At 46.3% G+C, this 18,334-nt stretch overlaps 1 protein-coding gene across 8 annotated transcripts in view; it reads right to left on the bottom strand.

Moving 5' to 3' along the window:
- Window positions 1-18,334, bottom strand: part of HDHD5 (haloacid dehalogenase like hydrolase domain containing 5) — a 23,897-nt gene that overhangs the window by 641 nt on the left and 4,922 nt on the right. The window contains exons 4-9 of one of the 8 annotated variants that reach the window (XR_003093023.1): window positions 17,248-17,341; window positions 16,715-16,748; window positions 16,308-16,482; window positions 15,765-15,953; window positions 2,787-2,899; window positions 1,284-1,409 (exon numbers count right to left, since the gene is read on the bottom strand). Coding sequence is in view for 6 of the 8 variants with exons in the window: in XM_014517889.2 (XP_014373375.1) it covers window positions 14,866-15,229; window positions 15,765-15,953; window positions 16,308-16,482; window positions 16,715-16,748; window positions 17,248-17,341 (856 nt within the window). In the remaining 2 variants the exon portion in view is untranslated. The other 7 variants (XR_003093024.1, XM_025198822.1, XM_025198823.1 and 4 more) reach the window with 7 other exon arrangements.

The following is an 18,334-nucleotide window of genomic DNA, read 5'->3' as shown; positions in this document are numbered from 1 at the left end:
CTCTTTCCTGCCTATGCAGGGGGTCGGACTCAATGATCTATTGAGGTCCCTTCCGACCTTAACATCTATGAATCTCCATAGACAGAAGAGATCCTCCCCCAGTGCGGTCCACAACACTTGGCAATGTATGCATGCAGCATTGACCTTTGGCATCCATTAACTAAACTGGTGCTCTGCTTGGCTGGAGCAATGGCCAGATCCCTGGGTTTATCCTACTGACTTTATCCCAGCTGTGGCATCCTTGTGTGTCATCTTCATCCAGGGCCAAGGTTCTGGCACAGTCAACGTGTTGCTATGGGTCCCTGCTCCCTCTGGGTCCCCTGAGCTCAATGCCAAGGTCCTGACATTATTGACTCATGTAAACCAAAAGTGGGCTAGCATCCACTGTAATCGGCACTAAGTTCCCCAGATCTATCAGTCTGAATCAAGGTCTGGCACCATCAAACATGTTGAGCCACTTGATGGAAGTGTTCCTGTATCTGTGTTGTGTGGCATAGAGCACAAGCGCCGTTGTAGGGATTTTCTGCTCGCCTGAAGTGGTTTAGCACCACTATGTAACATTCAGTTTCCCTGGATCTAATTTTGGTCAACCAAGTCTGGTGCTGAGGACTAAGCACTGTTGGTGAACCGTGTGTTTGAAGTGGGTCATTGTGGAGCATAAGCAGCCCTAAAGTCCCTGGTTCTACCAGTGCTAAAGATCTCTCTCTCTTTCACACACACACACACACTAACATTGCTGAACCACCAGCTGAAATGGTTTTGCTTCCAACTGGGAGTATGACACTCAGAAGGATCTGCATCAATTAAAGATACCAAAAATCTAGTACCACTGACTTGTCAGAATGGAGTAGGGGCCAGAATTGTCAGTTTGCTTCCAGGTTCCTGAGTTCACCTGACCCCAACACCTATACTGTACCTTTGAAATGTGATTTATTAAAGAGGAGTTGGAATGAGACATGACCATATGTGCCTGTAATTCAGGCAGGTAACCAAAATGTGATGTATGTGTTTGACTTCTGATAGCATGTTAGATTAACAACAGGAATTACCTAATACTCATGTAATTATTAACACCTTCACCCATAAGTGGGATACAACCATCAAGCCAGTGGCTGCAGTCCTTTGAGACCCAAGTGATCTAACTACATAACCAATAGCATAGCTGTTAGGAGGACATCTACTTTCTGATAGTTCTTATTTGAAGCTTCATCCAATGGGAGGAATCAGTCAGTGGTCCAGTAGTGTTCATACCTGAGCTTTACACAAAGAAAGTCATTGAATACCTTGATAATTTTCTCTGAAATTGAAGTCCCTCCTGCATCACGAAGATTCTCTCAGACAAGGGCAGAGAAGAAGAGCAATAGGGCATGCTGTCAATTGCAGTCATGACGGAAGCAGGAAGATCTCTGCTTTTGAAATGAACACAGCAAAGTGACTATAAAATGGATAGGTGTACCCATGCTAGCTTTAATCTAGCTAGCCCACAATGGGTAACAGTAGTGGTGAGAATCATGGTTTCCACATGGGACGGCAAAGTCAAGGGCATATCTAGGACCACTGGTGAACCTGTACTTTAATTGTTAAGCCACACATGCAGTACATGCTTCACTGCTATCATTACCTGTTTTAGATAGATTCAGGTTAGCATGGATAACTCATTTTGTTGGGTAGCCAAACACTAAAGCAGTGTTTTTCAAACTGTTCTGTGGAAACCTGGGGGTCAGCGATAGGTCACCAGGGCTTCCACAGAAAGACTGCAGGTAATAGCAGGGGGGGCCAGGAGTTGGTATACCACCAGGGCTAGGTCATCTGACCCTGTCCAGTTCACAAAATAGGGGTAAGTGCTCTGTGTCAGAAGCAGTGATATGAAAGGGTTCCCTGCCTTTAGGAAGTTTGAAAACCACTGCTCTAAAGCAAAGGAGAGAGAGTGGTTTCAGTTCTGTTCCCATTCCTTAAGAGGAAGCGGAAGGTTAGATGAAACCCAAAATGCATGCAGGCTAGTTGTTCTTTCTTCTCATGCTGTGTTCCAGCTTGTTAACAAAACATTTTATTTTAAGAAGGATGGTCAGTACCAGTGAAGGGAAGGAGTGAAGATACTGGAAGCAGCAGGTGCTAAGCAGTTAGCACATATGGGGAACATACCCAGTAACTAGTCTGAGTAGAGGAACTGCAAGATTGCACTCCAAGACCAACAAAAACAAGAAATACTGAGATCTGGAGGAGTGCTTTTTTAGAGCGGGAAAAGAGATGTTGCCAGCCTTGTCTCTGTGGCAGGTGTAACACCTATATAAGTATCACTGTGATTCTCGGGTTTCTCAAGGCCAGCCAAGTCCAATGCCAAAGGTTTGGTACTCTTGATTTTCTCATGTCATGAGCTGTCTGATTAGCAGTCCTCTACTGAGGATCCTGTACTACAGAATCCAGGGAATTGAATGCAGTGAGGCTCTGTGTCCAGCCTGATTCATTTAGAGGTCCCCAGACCTGTTTAGATCTATTTAGTCCATTGCTGAGAACCAGGTTCCTTTGGCTCTGTTTTTATAGGTGGCATTGTAATCCCCTAATCTTTTGGAGTTTACTACTATCCTTTAGCTGCACAGTAAAATAAAAATCACTATAAGGTGACATTGGCACTATAACAAACACTAATTACAACTTGGGTACTTTTGTCTTGGGTTATTTGAGATGCAAAAGGTAACACATGCTCATCAGAAAATTCCCTTCGTACATCCCTTGCAATATAAAGTGGTATTTCCAGACTCTGTAAGTGTATCTGTAGAGATACTCACTTTGTTCTCCACCCGTTTCAAGATTTGTGGACTCCTTAGTAGATGAAAGCTCCACATCTAGGTTTTGAAATTGAGGCAGTGGAGGTAACTGCTTGGCCCGCAAGGCTTTCTCCCTTTGATCAAAAGGAAAAACTTGTTTGCTAGGGAGAAAATATGTCTAAGCATTGAATAGAATTTTTGTACAAGACCACAAATGGCTTACTTCAGTCTCTGTCAGGCATTTACTGCTATGTAATGAGCACAGGGTCAGCTAGGTCTCTATTACCAAGAGAACGGTCATTGACTGCTGTTCGGTTTCAGGTTCAAATGTGACCCAGCGTCACTGAAGCTATGTTTCTGCTGCCACCTAGCCAAACCTAGGACTGCCACTGAGAAAAGAAAAACCTACCCACCCACTCCTGCTCCATCAGGCCCCAGCCATGACATGGAGTAGATAGCTCAGAAGGGTCCTTTCATGCTCTCTGGAGACCTGAGAGTGGTGCTGAGGAGCCCACACAGGACCCCTCTATGCTGCATACTGCCTAATTGCCAGACTCAGATGGAACAGGATTGAGCAGGCAAGACCCATTTCTTGCCAGCAAGTCCCAGGCTCTGCAGTGAGGCAGTATAGACAGACTTCCTTTTCTTGAACCATGTTGAGGAATTCCCCCCAAATGCTCTCTCCTCCAATTCCATTAGTTAAGAGATCTACAAACCAGTCAGGGTAGAACCAAGAGTGTGTGGATAACACTTAACTGGGTCTTGGTAGTTTTGATTTCAAACAACCTAAATTTAATGTTAGTGCCACTTTCCAGTTTACTACATCTTTTGTTTTCAGACTGGAATAGGCTGACTTTCTGGATCATTGATATGCTTAATTATGACATTCTTAAGAAATCTGACTGGTCTTGCAAACCAGCAAAAACTTGACTAAACACATCTTTCCTGCTTTTAACATTGCATTCTACAGTACTACATTTTGAACAGTAAAAACTGTTCAAAACTGCTTGCTTGAGTTCTGCCAGGCTCCAGAGGTTGGGAATTCAGCTTCTCATACAACTTCAGGGTAAAAGTTGACACTGCTTTGAAAAACCCTGGTTTATGGAAGGAGTCACTTATTGCTGTCACATTGCCTGGACTCGCTTGGTAATGCACAGGGATGTGCTATAGATTACTTAGGATGTGCTTAGATTAAGGTGGATATATTCATTTAGCTGTTTCAGGGGCATTCCCTCCAGTGCATACATCTCTTTTGCCTTAGGATTAGAGTCTTATTTCACAAATTTTAGGACTTCTGACTTGTTACACATCAAAATATCATCAGTTGTAAACAAGCGCTATTATGGGGATGACAGATCATCACAGTGGGAGCATTGTAAAGAAACTGATCTTCAAGAGGTAATGGTTCTAATCTCACCTGTGACCCATTTAGCTGGCTTCCCCAGGTGGAGAAAATGAGCATTATCATATGACAGGCTAAATCAGGTCTTCTGAGGTTGGAGAGAGAGGAAGTTGTTGAGAAACGGACTTTCAGGCTGAGGAAGCTTACTTTATTCAGCATGCAGGTTTATGAAGGGTGGCTGGAAATGTGAAACAAGGACAAGAGAAGACCTTCAGAGACTCCAGAAATCCCAGATTTGCTTTGGAGTAAGTGATACTCTTGGCTCAGAGGTAACTGAAGGGGCATGTAGAACAAGGGAAGAGAGGGTTTGAGCAAGGGAGGGTCATGAAGGAAGAGTTTAGGTATAAAGGTCTTGTAGCAGGTTTGTGGGTGTGCTTAGCTCAAAAGCTTTTAAAACTTTGCATGTTTTGTTTTGTTTTTTTATTTCCTGGGCACACTTGTCTCTCGGGAACCATCACCAACATAAATTGGCATCTAATAGCATAACTTGACATAGTCCATATGGAGTGCACTCACAGTCCCGAGTCTCATCTAGCCTCAAGAAGGTGCCTCTGATTCACTGTTGCTTCCTCTATGCTTTAGTCTTCCTTTTCTGCTTAGCTCCAACTCCAGTCATGTGATGGTGCAGCTGCTTCCAACCTCACAGCCTTGGGTTTCTTTCTAAATGCCAAGAAGGAGTCTGGCTCCTCCCTATCTCTCACTTAACTCCCTGCCCTGGGAGCCCTTTAGTTCCTGTGGCCAGCCAGTTATCTTTCTCTGCTGTCCAAGTCCTACTAGGCAGCCTGTAATCATTTCCAACTGTTTGCAGCCAGGCTATAGCCCTTGCCAGACTGCAGAGTGCTACAGCCAGAGGTGTGCAGCCTGGTGTAAGCCTCTGAGAGCCAGTCTGCTATAAGGCTAAAGGGGAGAGGTGTATTTCATAAATACTTGATAAACCTAACCCTGGGACAGGGAATGCCAGTTCAAGTGCTGTGGTCTGAGAATAAGTTATTAGGATAATCAGGAAGAACTGAAGAACCTGTTCATGCAGGGTTGACTGAGCTGTGGGAGGGCATGGTTGCAAATGAGAAGTAAGAGGGCAGAAAGACTGTAAAGGTAGGAAAATGAGAGGACTCCAATAATTCCTTTATGGGGTGGGAGAGGGGAATGGGACAGGGACAGAAATATCATTCTCAAACTCAAAAGGCAAAATGTTTGTGGCTAAACTTAGCACTGCTGGATGGATTACAGTAATTTGCCTTTCCTAGCCTCTTGGTTCCTTAGCACAAAGTTCTGGGTGCAGGATGCTCACAGTGTGACAATGACAGGAGACTGGATGCTTTTAACAGCAAGTAACTGTAATGGTGAGGTGCTTTAATTGATTCCTGTCTTCTCCTCCTTCCCTTCAGTTTTCAGCAGCTCCTATATTATTTCTAAAGATCCTTTCTCTCTTTCTTTTTAAAGGTTGGGTGGGGGAACAGAAGAGCAGCTAGCAGTTGTAAATCTGTTTTTGTGAAGTAATTGCTGCCAATACCTGAAATCTACCATTGTCAGTCTTGACAATGATTTGAGGAAGGAGGGAGTAATGAGCTCTGCTGGTTAGTCAGAGGATCTGACTTTTGGCTTGTGGAATTTTTGTTGCTGGTTAAAATTCTGGAGAGGAGGTGGGGCAGACTTCACTGTTTTCCTTCTGGAAAATGAGACAAAAATACGCCTAAAATAAAGATCAGAAGCTAAGACCCTAATTATGTCTCAGAAGAGCTGTCAGAAACTGGCAGCATGAGAGAGCATCTTCCATTTGTTTCTAAGTTGAATTTGGAGAGAGTGAATTGGCTTAATCGCATCAGACCATGCTTAGCATGCATTTTGTGGGGGATGGGAACACTGTGTGATTCTATAGTGAGCATTTGACATCACAGTTATTTAATCTCCTCAGATGTGCAGGGTAGAAGCCAGTAGTCCTGAGTAGAATAGTTTCATCAGGCTAGTACCAAAACTGCTGATGATGCATAATGAATTCATGGATATAGTTATTTTGGAACAAAAATGGAGAAATTTGTTCCCTGTTTGAATGGAATGTGAGATGAAATAATTTAGCAATGAAAGCTACAGTGATCATTTCCCAGACTTGTTTTAAAAATAATTAAGAAGCTTGTATATGTTATGTATAAAACAGTGACCCCCCAATAGTGGCAGAGCACCTATTAGAACTGACCCTAGACTGAGGCAAAGCAAAAATTTGAAGAGAGAAAATGCTAGTTTAAATTGGCTGAAATAATTGGGGGGGTTGTGTTTTTGGTTTCTTTTTAATCTAACTAGCTCTTTATTTTCTTGCTGGTTAAACATGCTGATATGATACCAAGGTCCACATCCTAAGCACTTGGATGACTAACCCTGTTCATTTAAAAAGATGTTAAATGTCCCTGTGGTTCCCAAGTTAAGTTCCTGAGGCACGGCATCTAAAGGTGGTAAGGGAAGATCTTCCTTCCCATCCCTTCTCCAGTGAGTGCTTTTGTGTTTAATCAGTAGGGCAAGGGAGAGTACTCCTGCCCAAGAATAAGCTACTGTTTGATCAGAACCTTTATATGGGAATGAAGGTTCAAAACTCAGGCAAAGGAAAGACTTGAATCAGTGTGTTACTTGTAGCAGATGGGTGCTTTAAAGGGGATAGCAGTTACTTTTCCCCCAAAGGGTTCCTTTTGTGAAAAAACATTAGGTACAGAAGAGGATTCAGGGTTATGTATTCTAGTGGGATATAGCTATTTCCCCCAGAACACCAGTCCTTCAGGCCTTCTCTGGACTATAGGAACATACCCAGGACCTGCCTGTGAGCATTGCCTATAGCATAGCTTGCAGTGGTGGCTTCTGTGTATCCTGCTCCTGGGCACCAAACTATTCCCAGGCATTATACAAAGGGCCTGGGTCCCTCCCTCAGGGCTGTGGATTCTATTAGGTGATGAGGCACTAAAAGGTTGGGCACTGCAATAATCAGGGTTGTGCTGCCCGAGTCCGTATGAGCATCTTTTTTATGATGCCTACCTGGATCTCGTTCTCTACACAGTAGAACCACTGCTTCTCCACAGCCCTGCCAGTGTGCCTCAACCTTGGCCCCCTAGTCTTGGGGATGGGATGAGAGGGGAGTTCAAGCTTCACAAACAAACACATGTATGAGTTTGTGGGATGTCTTTTTTGCCAGCAGACACTGGGAGTATTCGGCATTTGTTTCGCTACTGCAGCAAAATCAGCAGCCCTGAGCAGGGAGACTAGGTTCCCTATAAAATGTGGGAGAGGAGCTGAGCACCTAAGAGATCCAGAAAAGCCAGCATGCTGAGAAGGGAGCTGCCTAGGAGCAAAGGGCTGAGGGAAGACATGAATCTTAAGCCCCGCTCTTTCAGAGAGTCAGACACATAAGCTGTGAATTGCCTGGGGGCTGCTTTTCCATTTAGGGTTCACACCTCCAAACCTTCTTGAGAGCTGTGGGTTGCAGACTCCCTGATCCAACAAAAGAAATAAACCTTGGTGTCGACATCTTGGACAGGTGCTGAACTTTCCTCCAAAAAGAGGAGCAGTTCCTTCCACCTTCAATTAGGTGTTCTCCACACACCTACCAAACTGAACCCCATAGGCAATATAAGCATAGGAACACTAACATAGGGGTTTTGACAGGCATGCCCAGAAGCAGATTCTTCTTGCGCCTACACATGATGTCCTATTTATAGTCTTGTCAGGCATCTGGTTCCACCCCCAATTAGTCATTTCAAGCATAGCTACTACAGATCATCACCATCTTCCACAATAGCAGATTGCAACAATTACAGGGGCAGGCAGGAAAAGATAAACCTTGCACTTAAACTAATCTTTCAGACAGACTGGGTAGAAGACTCCATTCCAAGGCAATGGGCTGATAGTACTTTGCTCATCTGACTACTCCTAAGATGAGCCACAGGACTTCCTTGTATTGAACTGGAAGCAGAAATCAATTAAGTGTGCTTAAATTAGAGTATGTTCCTTAGACTGTCCAGTCCTGACAAACTTCCAGTGACTGAGAATACTCCATGATCCTTTTAACTATTCCATTGGTTAATTATCCTTCTTTTCTGTCTTATTTCTAGTCTGAATTAGTCTTGTCCTTAACTTCTAGCTATTGATTGTTAGCTCTTTGCTACATTGAAGAGCCCAACTTATCAAGTTTGTTTCCTATATCAATACTTATAGCCCAAACCAGTCTCTCTCTTCCCATGTCCCACCCCACCACTTCCTCTTTGATAAGGCTAATGAACTGAGTCTTTCACAATGAGGCATGTCTTTCTAATCCTCTAATTCTTATGGCTCTTTTGGACCCTTTTGGACACGAGAACTGGACACTATGTTCCAAGCCAAGCACATCCTTCAGGCCAGCTCTGAGTTTTTCTTGGGGGCACCTGTTAACATTTAAGTTCTCTGAAAAAGCAGGGCCAGACAGAAGTCAAAGGCTGCTAAAGAGTCCAGGGTGAAAATCATGAAATTTGCACACGTTAAATTTTATTTCCACAAAAAACGATTTTATATTCTTGGGCAAATACGCTTGGTCTGAAGAGCAGCTCTGGAATTTAGGTTAAGTTGAATACAAAAGCTAAACTTTGTCATATCCCAAACTGATATCAGCTTGATCTGTTACAAAACATGCCATAGAATGTAAAAGGGCTTCCTGTACGTTGGGGAAAGAGAAACTCCAGCATTAGTGCTGGAAGTGGGTTTACTGCGGTTACATACATTAGCAGAGGTCATTGCGGGACCCCTGGCACGGCTTTACAAGCATTGGTGGTGCTCTGGTGTGGTGCCAGAGGACTGGAAAAGGGCCAATGTGGTTCCCATTTTCAAAAAAGGGAGGAAGGAGGATCCAGGAAACTATAGGCCAGTTAGTCTTACCTCGATCCTGGGTAAGCTTTTTGAGAGCATTATCCTGGCACATGTCCGCAAGGGGCCAGCAGGGGAGGTTATGCTTGGGGACAACCAACACGGGTTCATTAGAGGCAGGTCCTGTCAAACCAACCTGGTGGCCTTTTATAACCAGGTGACAAAATCCTTAGGTGCAGGTGTAGCAGTGGATGTAGTCTTTCTGGACTTTAGGAAGGCCTTCGACACTGTCTCTCACCCCATTCTCATCAAAAAAATTAAGGGACTGTGGCGTCGACATCTACACAGTCAAACGGGTCGCTAACTGGCTGGAGGGCCACACCCAGGGAGTGGTGGTGGACGGGTCATTTTCGACCTGGAGGAATGTGGGCAGTAGGGTCCCCCAGGGCTTGGTCCTCGGACCCACACTGTTCAACATCTTCATCAGCGACTTGGATGAGGGGGTAAAAAGCACCCTGTTCAAATTTGCAGATGACACTAAGATGTGGGGAGAAGTGGGCACGCTAGAAGGGAGGAATAGGCTGCAATCGGACCTAGACAGGTTACAGGGGTGGGCAGATGAGAACAGGATGCGTTTCAACACTGACAAGTGCAAGGTACTGCACCTGGGGAGGAAGAACCAGCAGCATACCTACAGGCTGGGGAACTCCCTTCTTGTCAGTGCAGAGACTGAAAAAAATCTTGGAGTCATTATTGATGCCAAAATGAGCATGGGCCAACAGTGTGGGGACGCAGTCAGGAAGGCCAACCACACCTTGTCCTGCATCCACAGAGCAGGTTAAGTTGAGCAGGTCCAAGGAGGTGATCCTCCCCCTCTATGTGACACTGGTCAGGCCACAGTTAGAGTACTGTGTCCAGTTCTGGGCGCCGCACTTCAGGAGGGATACGGACAGCATTGAGAGGGGCCAGAGGGTGGGGCGCTCCATGATCAGGGGCCAGCAGGGCAGGCCCTACGAGGAGAGGCTAAGAGACCTGAACCTGTTCAGCCTCCACAAGAGAAGGCTGAGGGGGGGATCTAGTGGCCTGTTACAAACTAGTCAGGGGGGACCCTGTTCCCCCAAGCACTACCAGGAATGACAAGAAATAACAGTTGCAAGCTGGCAGAGGGTAGATTCAGACTAGACATCAGGAGGCACTACTTCACTGTCAGGGTGGCTAGGATCTGGAACCAACTTCCAAGAGACATGGTGCTGGCTCCTACCCTGGGGGTCTTTAAGAGGAGGTTAGATGAAAACCTTGCCGGGGCCGTTTGACCCCAGTACTCTTTCCTGCCATGGCAGGGGGTCGGACTTGATGATCTGCTCGGGTCCCTTCCGACCCTGCCAACTATGAAACTATGTCCCCCTGCACAATCAGTCTTTTTGACTCGCTATGCCTAGGAAGAGGTGGTAGTTGAAGAGGAACACTCCCCCGTGCCCCACACCGCATCAGGGACAACCACCCCACATTGTCTGCTCTCCTGTCCCTTACTGTGTGAAAGGGGAGCTCTGCCTCACTTACAAGATTCTAGTTCTGCCTGCTTGACTTGCTTTGAGGCTGATCCAAAAATCTCTCAAAGCCAACAAAAGGTCCAGATGTCAGGATCAGACCTTTACAGCATTACTGTCTGAGAGGCACAGTACTTATGAGCACTAATTAAGATTGCATCTACTGCTGAGTGATCAGACCACCTATAATGAAGGAAATTTGCTCCAAACCAGAATCCAAACTGTGGAAAGGGATACATGAGAAGTAGAGGATAGTGGCTAATCCCCACCCTGCCTTGCAGCTAATTGTGCAAAGATTTCACTTCACTTCAACATTTGCATCCAGCTGGTAGAGGACCATTATTTTTGGTAGAACAAGATTCTGGCAAACTGCTGCTTATTACAGTAGAGAGGTCTTAAAAAAAAAAAAAAAAAAAAAGGCCTGGAGTTCATAACAGAGGCTAGGCACATCTACACAAGACATTTACAGTGGAGTTGCCTAACTGGCTCTGCAGTAAAGTCTCAGCATCTGCACATGTAGCCATTAGGCTCCAGTAAAGTAATTAACTCTACCGTAGGTTAGTACTTGTAAACCTAAGTACTATCCTTCAGCAGTGTTATTTCGTGCACAGCAACACGTGTAGACAGTGATAGGGCCGGCTGGGGCATGAGGGTGCTTCAGTGCAGGGGCTGCCTGCTGGCTAGCCCTGCATTCGAACACCCTCATGCCTCAGCCAGCCCCTCCACAGCATGTCAAATCAGGTTGGAGAAGCTTCAGGCTGACCCGACATCCTACCAACCAGGGCTGCTCCAATCTAGTTCAATGTGCTGTGATCCCAGGCATACATGCAAACGCAGTGACCAGGGGCAGTAAACTCCAGTATAAACTGTGCTGGAGTTTGTCATGCTAATTGCACACATAAATATGCCCGCTGACAGGTGACAAGGCCTTTTACTACCTGCCACTCATAGTCACCCAGCCAACAGGCTACGGCTGATTAGAAGTGGTATGATCCTTTCAGGGAAAGGTGCATGTGGGGGTGGGTGCTAAGAGAACAAAATTCTTTATTTAGTGGTTTGTTTGGGGTTTGTGTTTTTGTTTCTCTTGTTTTTTTTAGGGGGGGTTGTTGTTTTTTCCCCTTTTAACTCCTTCACGGGCATGCAGGGCTAATATGACATGCACGCTGTGCAACCCAACTTGACTAGAATACCAGATCTGAGGGTTAAAAGGTCTCTTCCATCCCTGCCCTACTCCCCAGACAAACGGGTAGACTGGAAAGGGAGGAATGGATTTACAATTCCAAAGGTGCAGCAGACTTGCATAGCGCAACACACCAGCACCTCCACTGTACTTAGGAATGGAAAGGGACCACTGGCTCATCCAGGCCGCTTCCTGCAAGATTACTCCCTGCTGAATACAGATCCTAGATACTTCCTTACTCTGAGGGAGGGCATTATGATGCAGACTGATGCTGTCTCCTACCTACTGAACTCTCCCATATCCTTCTATGAAAGCCACTACAAAGAAAGTACTCTAATCAGATGCTGGAACTTTGGCTAATATATTCCAGCCATACACTTTCCTCTGTGGACAGCACCACAGGCTTGACACAGTTACTGGGCCAAATGCAAGAGACAAGAATGTGTGCATCAAAGTAACAACCATATTACCAGCTATCGCCAGTAATAGAGCCCCAAACATGTAACTAAAGCGTTTGGAGGATTAATAGATGATTACGCAGCTGCACACTTAGTTTCTACCTGCCTTTGAAATCTGGTCCAGAATGCCCAGTGGAAGGAGTGACCAGTAGCTGCCACCAACAGGCAGCTGTTCTGTGGCCTGAGCTCATCTAGGATTTGAACAGAGGCTGCTGTTCATGTGAAAATTAGCAACTTTTGTTGGCAATCTCTCTGCAGAGAAATGTCAACCATCTTGATGGGGGCTGAGGGACAAGTTGAGACAGAGGAATGAAGAAGCACGAGAAAGACCTCTGTAGTGCTAGGCTGGTACACTGCATGCAAAGGAAAGTCATTCAAGACTTGGCTCCAACCCATGGAACAGAATATTGCTCTCTTGAGCCAAGTCCAGCAAAGCTCATCCTTCATGAACAAGACATGGGTCTCTATAGCTTGGAGAAAACCAAGGTAACAAGTTCCCTAAGCAATCCAGGGAAGTCTGAATTAAACTCAACTTTCTGCATACCATCTTGGCAGCCCTAATGATACTTGTCCCACTAAGACTTCAAGAACAAACCTGGGCCAGAACAAGGGAAAGCAAGGGATAAGCTCCTCCACATTGCAGGTCTCGCAGGACTGCACAGCAGGACCTGGAGTTTGGCTTGGTGTTAAAGCTTTACCAAGAAAGAAGAGGCTTCTGTCTCTGTCACCTGACAGAACATGCAATCCCCTTCCAGTGCCTAGAACCCAATCCTTGGCCTTAGTGTGTCAAGTGAGAGGAAAGAGCCTGGTTCCCAATACAACCTTCCTAGGCAGATACCCTGAAGTCAAAGAAAGTGCAGGCAGGAAATCTGCAAACACTTTATCTGGGATTTGAACAGAAAGCAAAGTGGACCCCTTCCTCCCCCCAGTAAAATTGTGGCCAGCAAAAGCTGTATCTGACTTTGGGGCCCGCTTCTTCTCCTGGGCACATGTTGCTGGGAGCTAGGAGTAACCCAACTAGCACACGATGAATTGTTGTGACACAAAATCTAGCAACGAGTCATTTGGGTGGTTCGAAGACCCAGGATGGCTTATGGTTTTACCAGAGAGAGACTGCAGCCCTAAGAGGAATCCTTTGCCTAAGCCAATATCTTTTTTTTTTTTTTTTTTTCCCCCCCGTTTAAGTTTCACCTGGGGGGAATTTTCACAGTTAAATTAGATTCCTCGAGACTTTTGAGAGAGAGGCCTTAATGCCTGCCTCTGTCACTCCCTTCCCCCTCATCACAGCCAGAGCTAAAGTACTGAAGCTCTCCAGTTCTGCAAAACGTGGGAAGGCTGCTGAGGCAGTGAGCTCTTGGCTGCTACAGCCAAACCAAGAATAGCACTGACTGTTCTGGAGAGTCTTTCAGAAAGAGGATTGGATTTAGGGTTATTACTGAGGAACAAATGGACAAGGGGAATGGGGGGAAGATTAGGAGGAAGACTACTTTAGTTAAAAGACCCAGAAACCAAGATGAGAACAGTCTACAGTTCCTGAATGTGGTTGTGTTCTGGCTTTATGGCCCTTGCACTGCCTTCAGCCTCATCATTCCAAGTGAAAAGAGCAGAAATCGGCTGCCCTCTCAGTCAGCATAGCAGGGGAAGAAGAGGCAGTGACCCCAGTTCCTATGGATGCCATTTTAGAAGCAGTGATGCTTGGGCACGGAGGGCATCGACCCTCTGACAGACAGCCAGAAGATCCATTCCTGTGTCTTTGTTCAACCTCAGTACCACTTCAGAGCCCAACATTACAGCAGAAATGCAATCTCCTTGTCTTTCACAGTTTATAAGCTGAGGCTACTTCTAATGCTGCTACAAAGCAAGGCTGTCAGCCCTTGGGGCTGGCAGCCAGATGAAGAGGTGTTTTCAGACAAAGTTAAAAGGAGGAATAACACCGTTCTTGGCGCTGCACAAAGTCATTGTGGTTATACAGGTTTTCCTATGAGGAGACCTGCTACAGTTTCTGTTGCTGGAGAGCCACAGAATGAAGCTGAGGATGGCATGACACAACATTTCAGCTCCATGAGGGACTCGGCGTATGGCCACTGAGATTCTCTGTACTATTTCAAGATAAAGGCTGCATGTGTTAAGTCTCTGGGCAAAGAAGGCTACTTAACATCCACAGGCACATTTTGAGGACAGTGGTAACAAATGGCTAAATTCTGCCCTGATTGGCAGTGTGTACCAGGCACCATGAAGGACCCACTCAAGCCTCTGAGCAGGGTAGGTCTCATGCACTAGCCAATGGTCTTCTGCACAGGGGAGGAAGCACTTCACCATAAAATGTGTGGCATGGATGAGGGTTGTGTAGTCCTCACCTTAGATGCATAGAAGAGTTTGAGAAGGAAGAGGGTTCAGATAACTACAGTTCCACAGACACAGGGGCTGGGATGGTCCAGCTAGATGGACCCTGCCCACGTGAGGGTTGAGCCCACTGCAACAACAGCAGTTTAAGTATAGCTCTGCAAGGGTTTGGAACCCTGCTAGCAGCTATTGGGACTGCAAAATAATTGACAACACAAGGGGGATGTTTGACATCAAGCCCACAGGGACCTGGGAACTGTCTTCAGCTCTGCTAGAGCTTCCAGTTTCTTCCCCTTTCCCTTCTGCTTCAGTGCTAAACTGTGATGATCAGATTTCTGCCACACCTGCTTCACTCCTAACTCCAGGTCTCCTTCTCAAAAGCAAGTTTCACTGCTTCATTCACATCCTGCACCACATAAGAGGCTTCCACCAAGCTGGGATCAAAGCAGAAGTCCCGGTGCCCATGGAACACTGTGTCCCTCACACACACATTTGAAACAGGGGGCATGTCTCTGTGATGACGGTAGACCCCAGTGCAGACCAGAATAGACTCGCAGCTCTCCATCAAGACATTGCTATCATTTCCAAGGTTGAAGTCCTTCTGAGGACCTGCTGCCACCACGCTCCCCAGCACTCCAGCTTGGGCCTGGGTCTGGTGTGCAGCTTTGAGGTAGCTGTTGTAGAGATTTGCACCATAGATGTCCGACATAGGATTATCCCTGCGCAAGACAATCGGAGGAGAGGGAAACTGAAGGTATTACATGCTTTGTATGGGAGTGGACAGGCTGAGATTGTACTAGCACAAAGTGCACATGTATAGGGGCTTGTACAGAACTACCAGAAACAAACCAGTGGTCTATCCAATGCAGCATCCCCACTGCGTAGGTCAAAGGAGGAAACCTCCCAGAGTACCAAGCTGCATCTGGCCAATTGCAAAGTGTTCCTCTTTGTCCCCCTTTATGTACCCAAAGCTTGATTAGCTTTGTCTAACATGCCTGGAATGCTAACACTGGCTTAATGCTGCTACACTGATTTAAATCCAGCCACACAATGTAGATGTTGCATCCTGCAGCAATGACTTTCCCAGGATGACCATGCTATTTTCTGTCATGGATGTGCATGAAGCAGGGATATAGTCATCTTTAAGGTTGATGAAAATCAGAGCAGCAATTAAATTGGAAGTTCTAGAGGTGCTTCAGGGACTCTAGGGTTTTTCTGATTTTTAAATAAACAAGCAAAAAAATAGTCTCTTACCCAACAGCATATAGCCTGCGGATGGGAGACTCCCACCCCTGCTTCTCTGCCTGCTGCTTGATCAGATACTCAGCATAGTGGTAGGTGACAATGCTGGGTTTGCCAATCAGGGCTTCGTACTTCAGCTCCCTTCCAGTCACTTTCCTGTAGATGTTCTCCAGGCACAAAAGAAAGGTGCCATGGCCAAACCTGCCCAAGAAAAGATCATCATTTCCATTACTCTACCCTCCATCACATGGAATAAAAATCTTTATTTTGGAATATGTATGACCGTGATTGATTTGGCAGCAACACCAGAGGATATATGCATATTGAGACACCAGAACAAGAATTTGCATTTGTCAGAGTTTCTAAAGTAATTTCAAGGCCCGTCCCAGTGCTGGTGCTATCCACTCAGCTATCCTACATCTCAGTATTACCAAAACCAAGGAAAAGGCCTCCTAGTCATATTGGAAAAGATGTAGGTCAGGTCCCAAAGAATGACTACTAACAGGAGAGCCACACAGGTAGGCTAAAATGACTCAAACAAAATATGCTTTTCACCTTGGCATCTTGGCTTCTGCCATCCACAGGAGGTCCATGTTACAGGCAAGGACAGGTATGTGGGGGTATGGCACGGCACTCAGTTCTGCCCCAGGGTTCCCATTGCTCAGGAGGACATCAATAATCAGCTGCAAGTTTGTCTCCCATCGGACTGGCTCCCCAAACAGAATCACCCCTGGGATGTTTGGAAGAGACATGGAAAATACTAGTTGCCCAGCTACTGAACAAACAGCAAAAACATGCTCTCCATCACCATGTATTACTTTCAGAAAGTGAGAGACAAACATGGTATACCATCTTGTCCAAATGAGCTGCGTTGGTATTCTAGTACTGAGAGGCTGTCCTAGCTGGATTGCCTACAGAGTGAACAGAAATAGCAACCCCCACACAAATGAAGACTCACTTACCTTCTATGGTAGGGAAGTCTGTAGTTGGAGGAGGCTGCCAGAAAACAAGGAGGGCTAGATTAGTAATCTGAAACTAATCCCTTTTACAAACTGCTTCCTTCTGGATTGACATGAAGGGTTAATAAAGGGGCAGGCCAAGGCTTTCCAAGCTAGGAGTGTATTTCTTATTTTTCCTCAGAAATGCACAAGACTTGCTGAAAATCAGGTCTCTGAGAGCACAAAATTGCTAGTTACTGTTAAATCCCAGCTGCAGTCACTGTAAGGCATAGTGAAGAAATGCACATGAGATTGGGGGGGAAGAAGAGGTTGAAAGCTACTGTAGCTCTAAGCTCTTCCAACAGCAGACACAATAGAGAATAGCACAGGAGTGCCAGCTGCCAGAACATTTGGTCGCAATCTCCATCTTCCCCAGCAGGAGTCCCCCATGAATGGTACAGGAAGGCTAGCTCGCAGCTATTTTACCCAAAACTGTAATGTAACATGTCAGTGTTACCATCCCAGATCACCCTCTCTCACAGCTAACTGATACTTACCAGCTCCTTTGGCCTACGGCTTTGATCTACCATGTCCAGCAAGGGGTATGCTTTCCTCAGTGCCTCTATAGTGATCACATTCTGGAATCCCAGGCTATTTCAGGCAGTCAAGGAAATGGAGGCATCTTTTTACAGATGAAAGGGATGATTCACAGCAAATACCCAAGGAATTTATGAGCATAGGCCCAGTGACTTTTAGTGGGACTTATGATCTTAAGTGACTTAAGATTTCTGACTTGGTACCAGGCACGTCCACACTTGCATTAATGCACCTTTTCTAATGCACGTTAATTTAGTACCTCCAATAATGGAGTGATAAAACACTTCAGAATACCATAAATGTATGCCCTGTAGCTTGTAAAATCCCAAGGTGAGAGAGAGCAGAGTCCTGTATCTCAGATGCAAAAGCTGGAGACCTACAAATTCAGACCTCCTGCTCAGCCCACATTTCTTTATCAGTCCTTCAACATCCAGTGGGCTTAGAGCAGAGGCGGGCAAAATATGTCCCGCAGGCTGCATCTGGCCCACCAGGCCATTCTATCCAGCTCACGGGGCCCCTAAAAAAGGTAGACAATTAATATGCACCTGCTCCTGACTGCCTGTCAAAAGATGATAGGAGCCAGGGGCAGTAGGACCCAACAGAAGCCGACGGCCAGAACCAGCAGCAGAGGCCCCTTGGCACTGCCCCACCCCCAGCTCCCCACAATCAGAACTCTGCCTAGCAGAAGCTTCTGGCTTGGAAGTGTGAAGCTGTTTCCGCCTCTCTCCACCAGAAAGGGAAATGCAGATAAGATGGGGGCAAGGCGGCAGGGGAGGACCACAGGCAATAGCCCCAGGGGCTGGCCAGGCGAGCTCCTGCTGAGTCCTGCGGTCATGGCCATATAGCCAGGAACCACATGGTGCTGGAGCACCGTGGCAGTGGGCAGGACAGCAGTGAAAGCAGCAGCAGGTGAGGAGGCATAGCAGCGAACGGGCGCACAGAAGCACAGCTGGGCAGGAGCTCAGGGCCTGCACCGGTGTCCTGGGGCCAGCACCAGTGGGGGCCCAGGGCGGGGTGGCAGGAGCACGGGGCCCGGGCTGGCAGGGT

This window comes from Alligator sinensis, unplaced genomic scaffold (genome assembly GCF_000455745.1).
Source record: "Alligator sinensis unplaced genomic scaffold, ASM45574v1 scaffold87_1, whole genome shotgun sequence".
Taxonomy (NCBI): domain Eukaryota; kingdom Metazoa; phylum Chordata; order Crocodylia; family Alligatoridae; genus Alligator; species Alligator sinensis.
The sequence above is the reverse complement of the archived record's forward strand: the minus strand, read 5'-3'. Positions and strand labels throughout refer to the sequence as shown.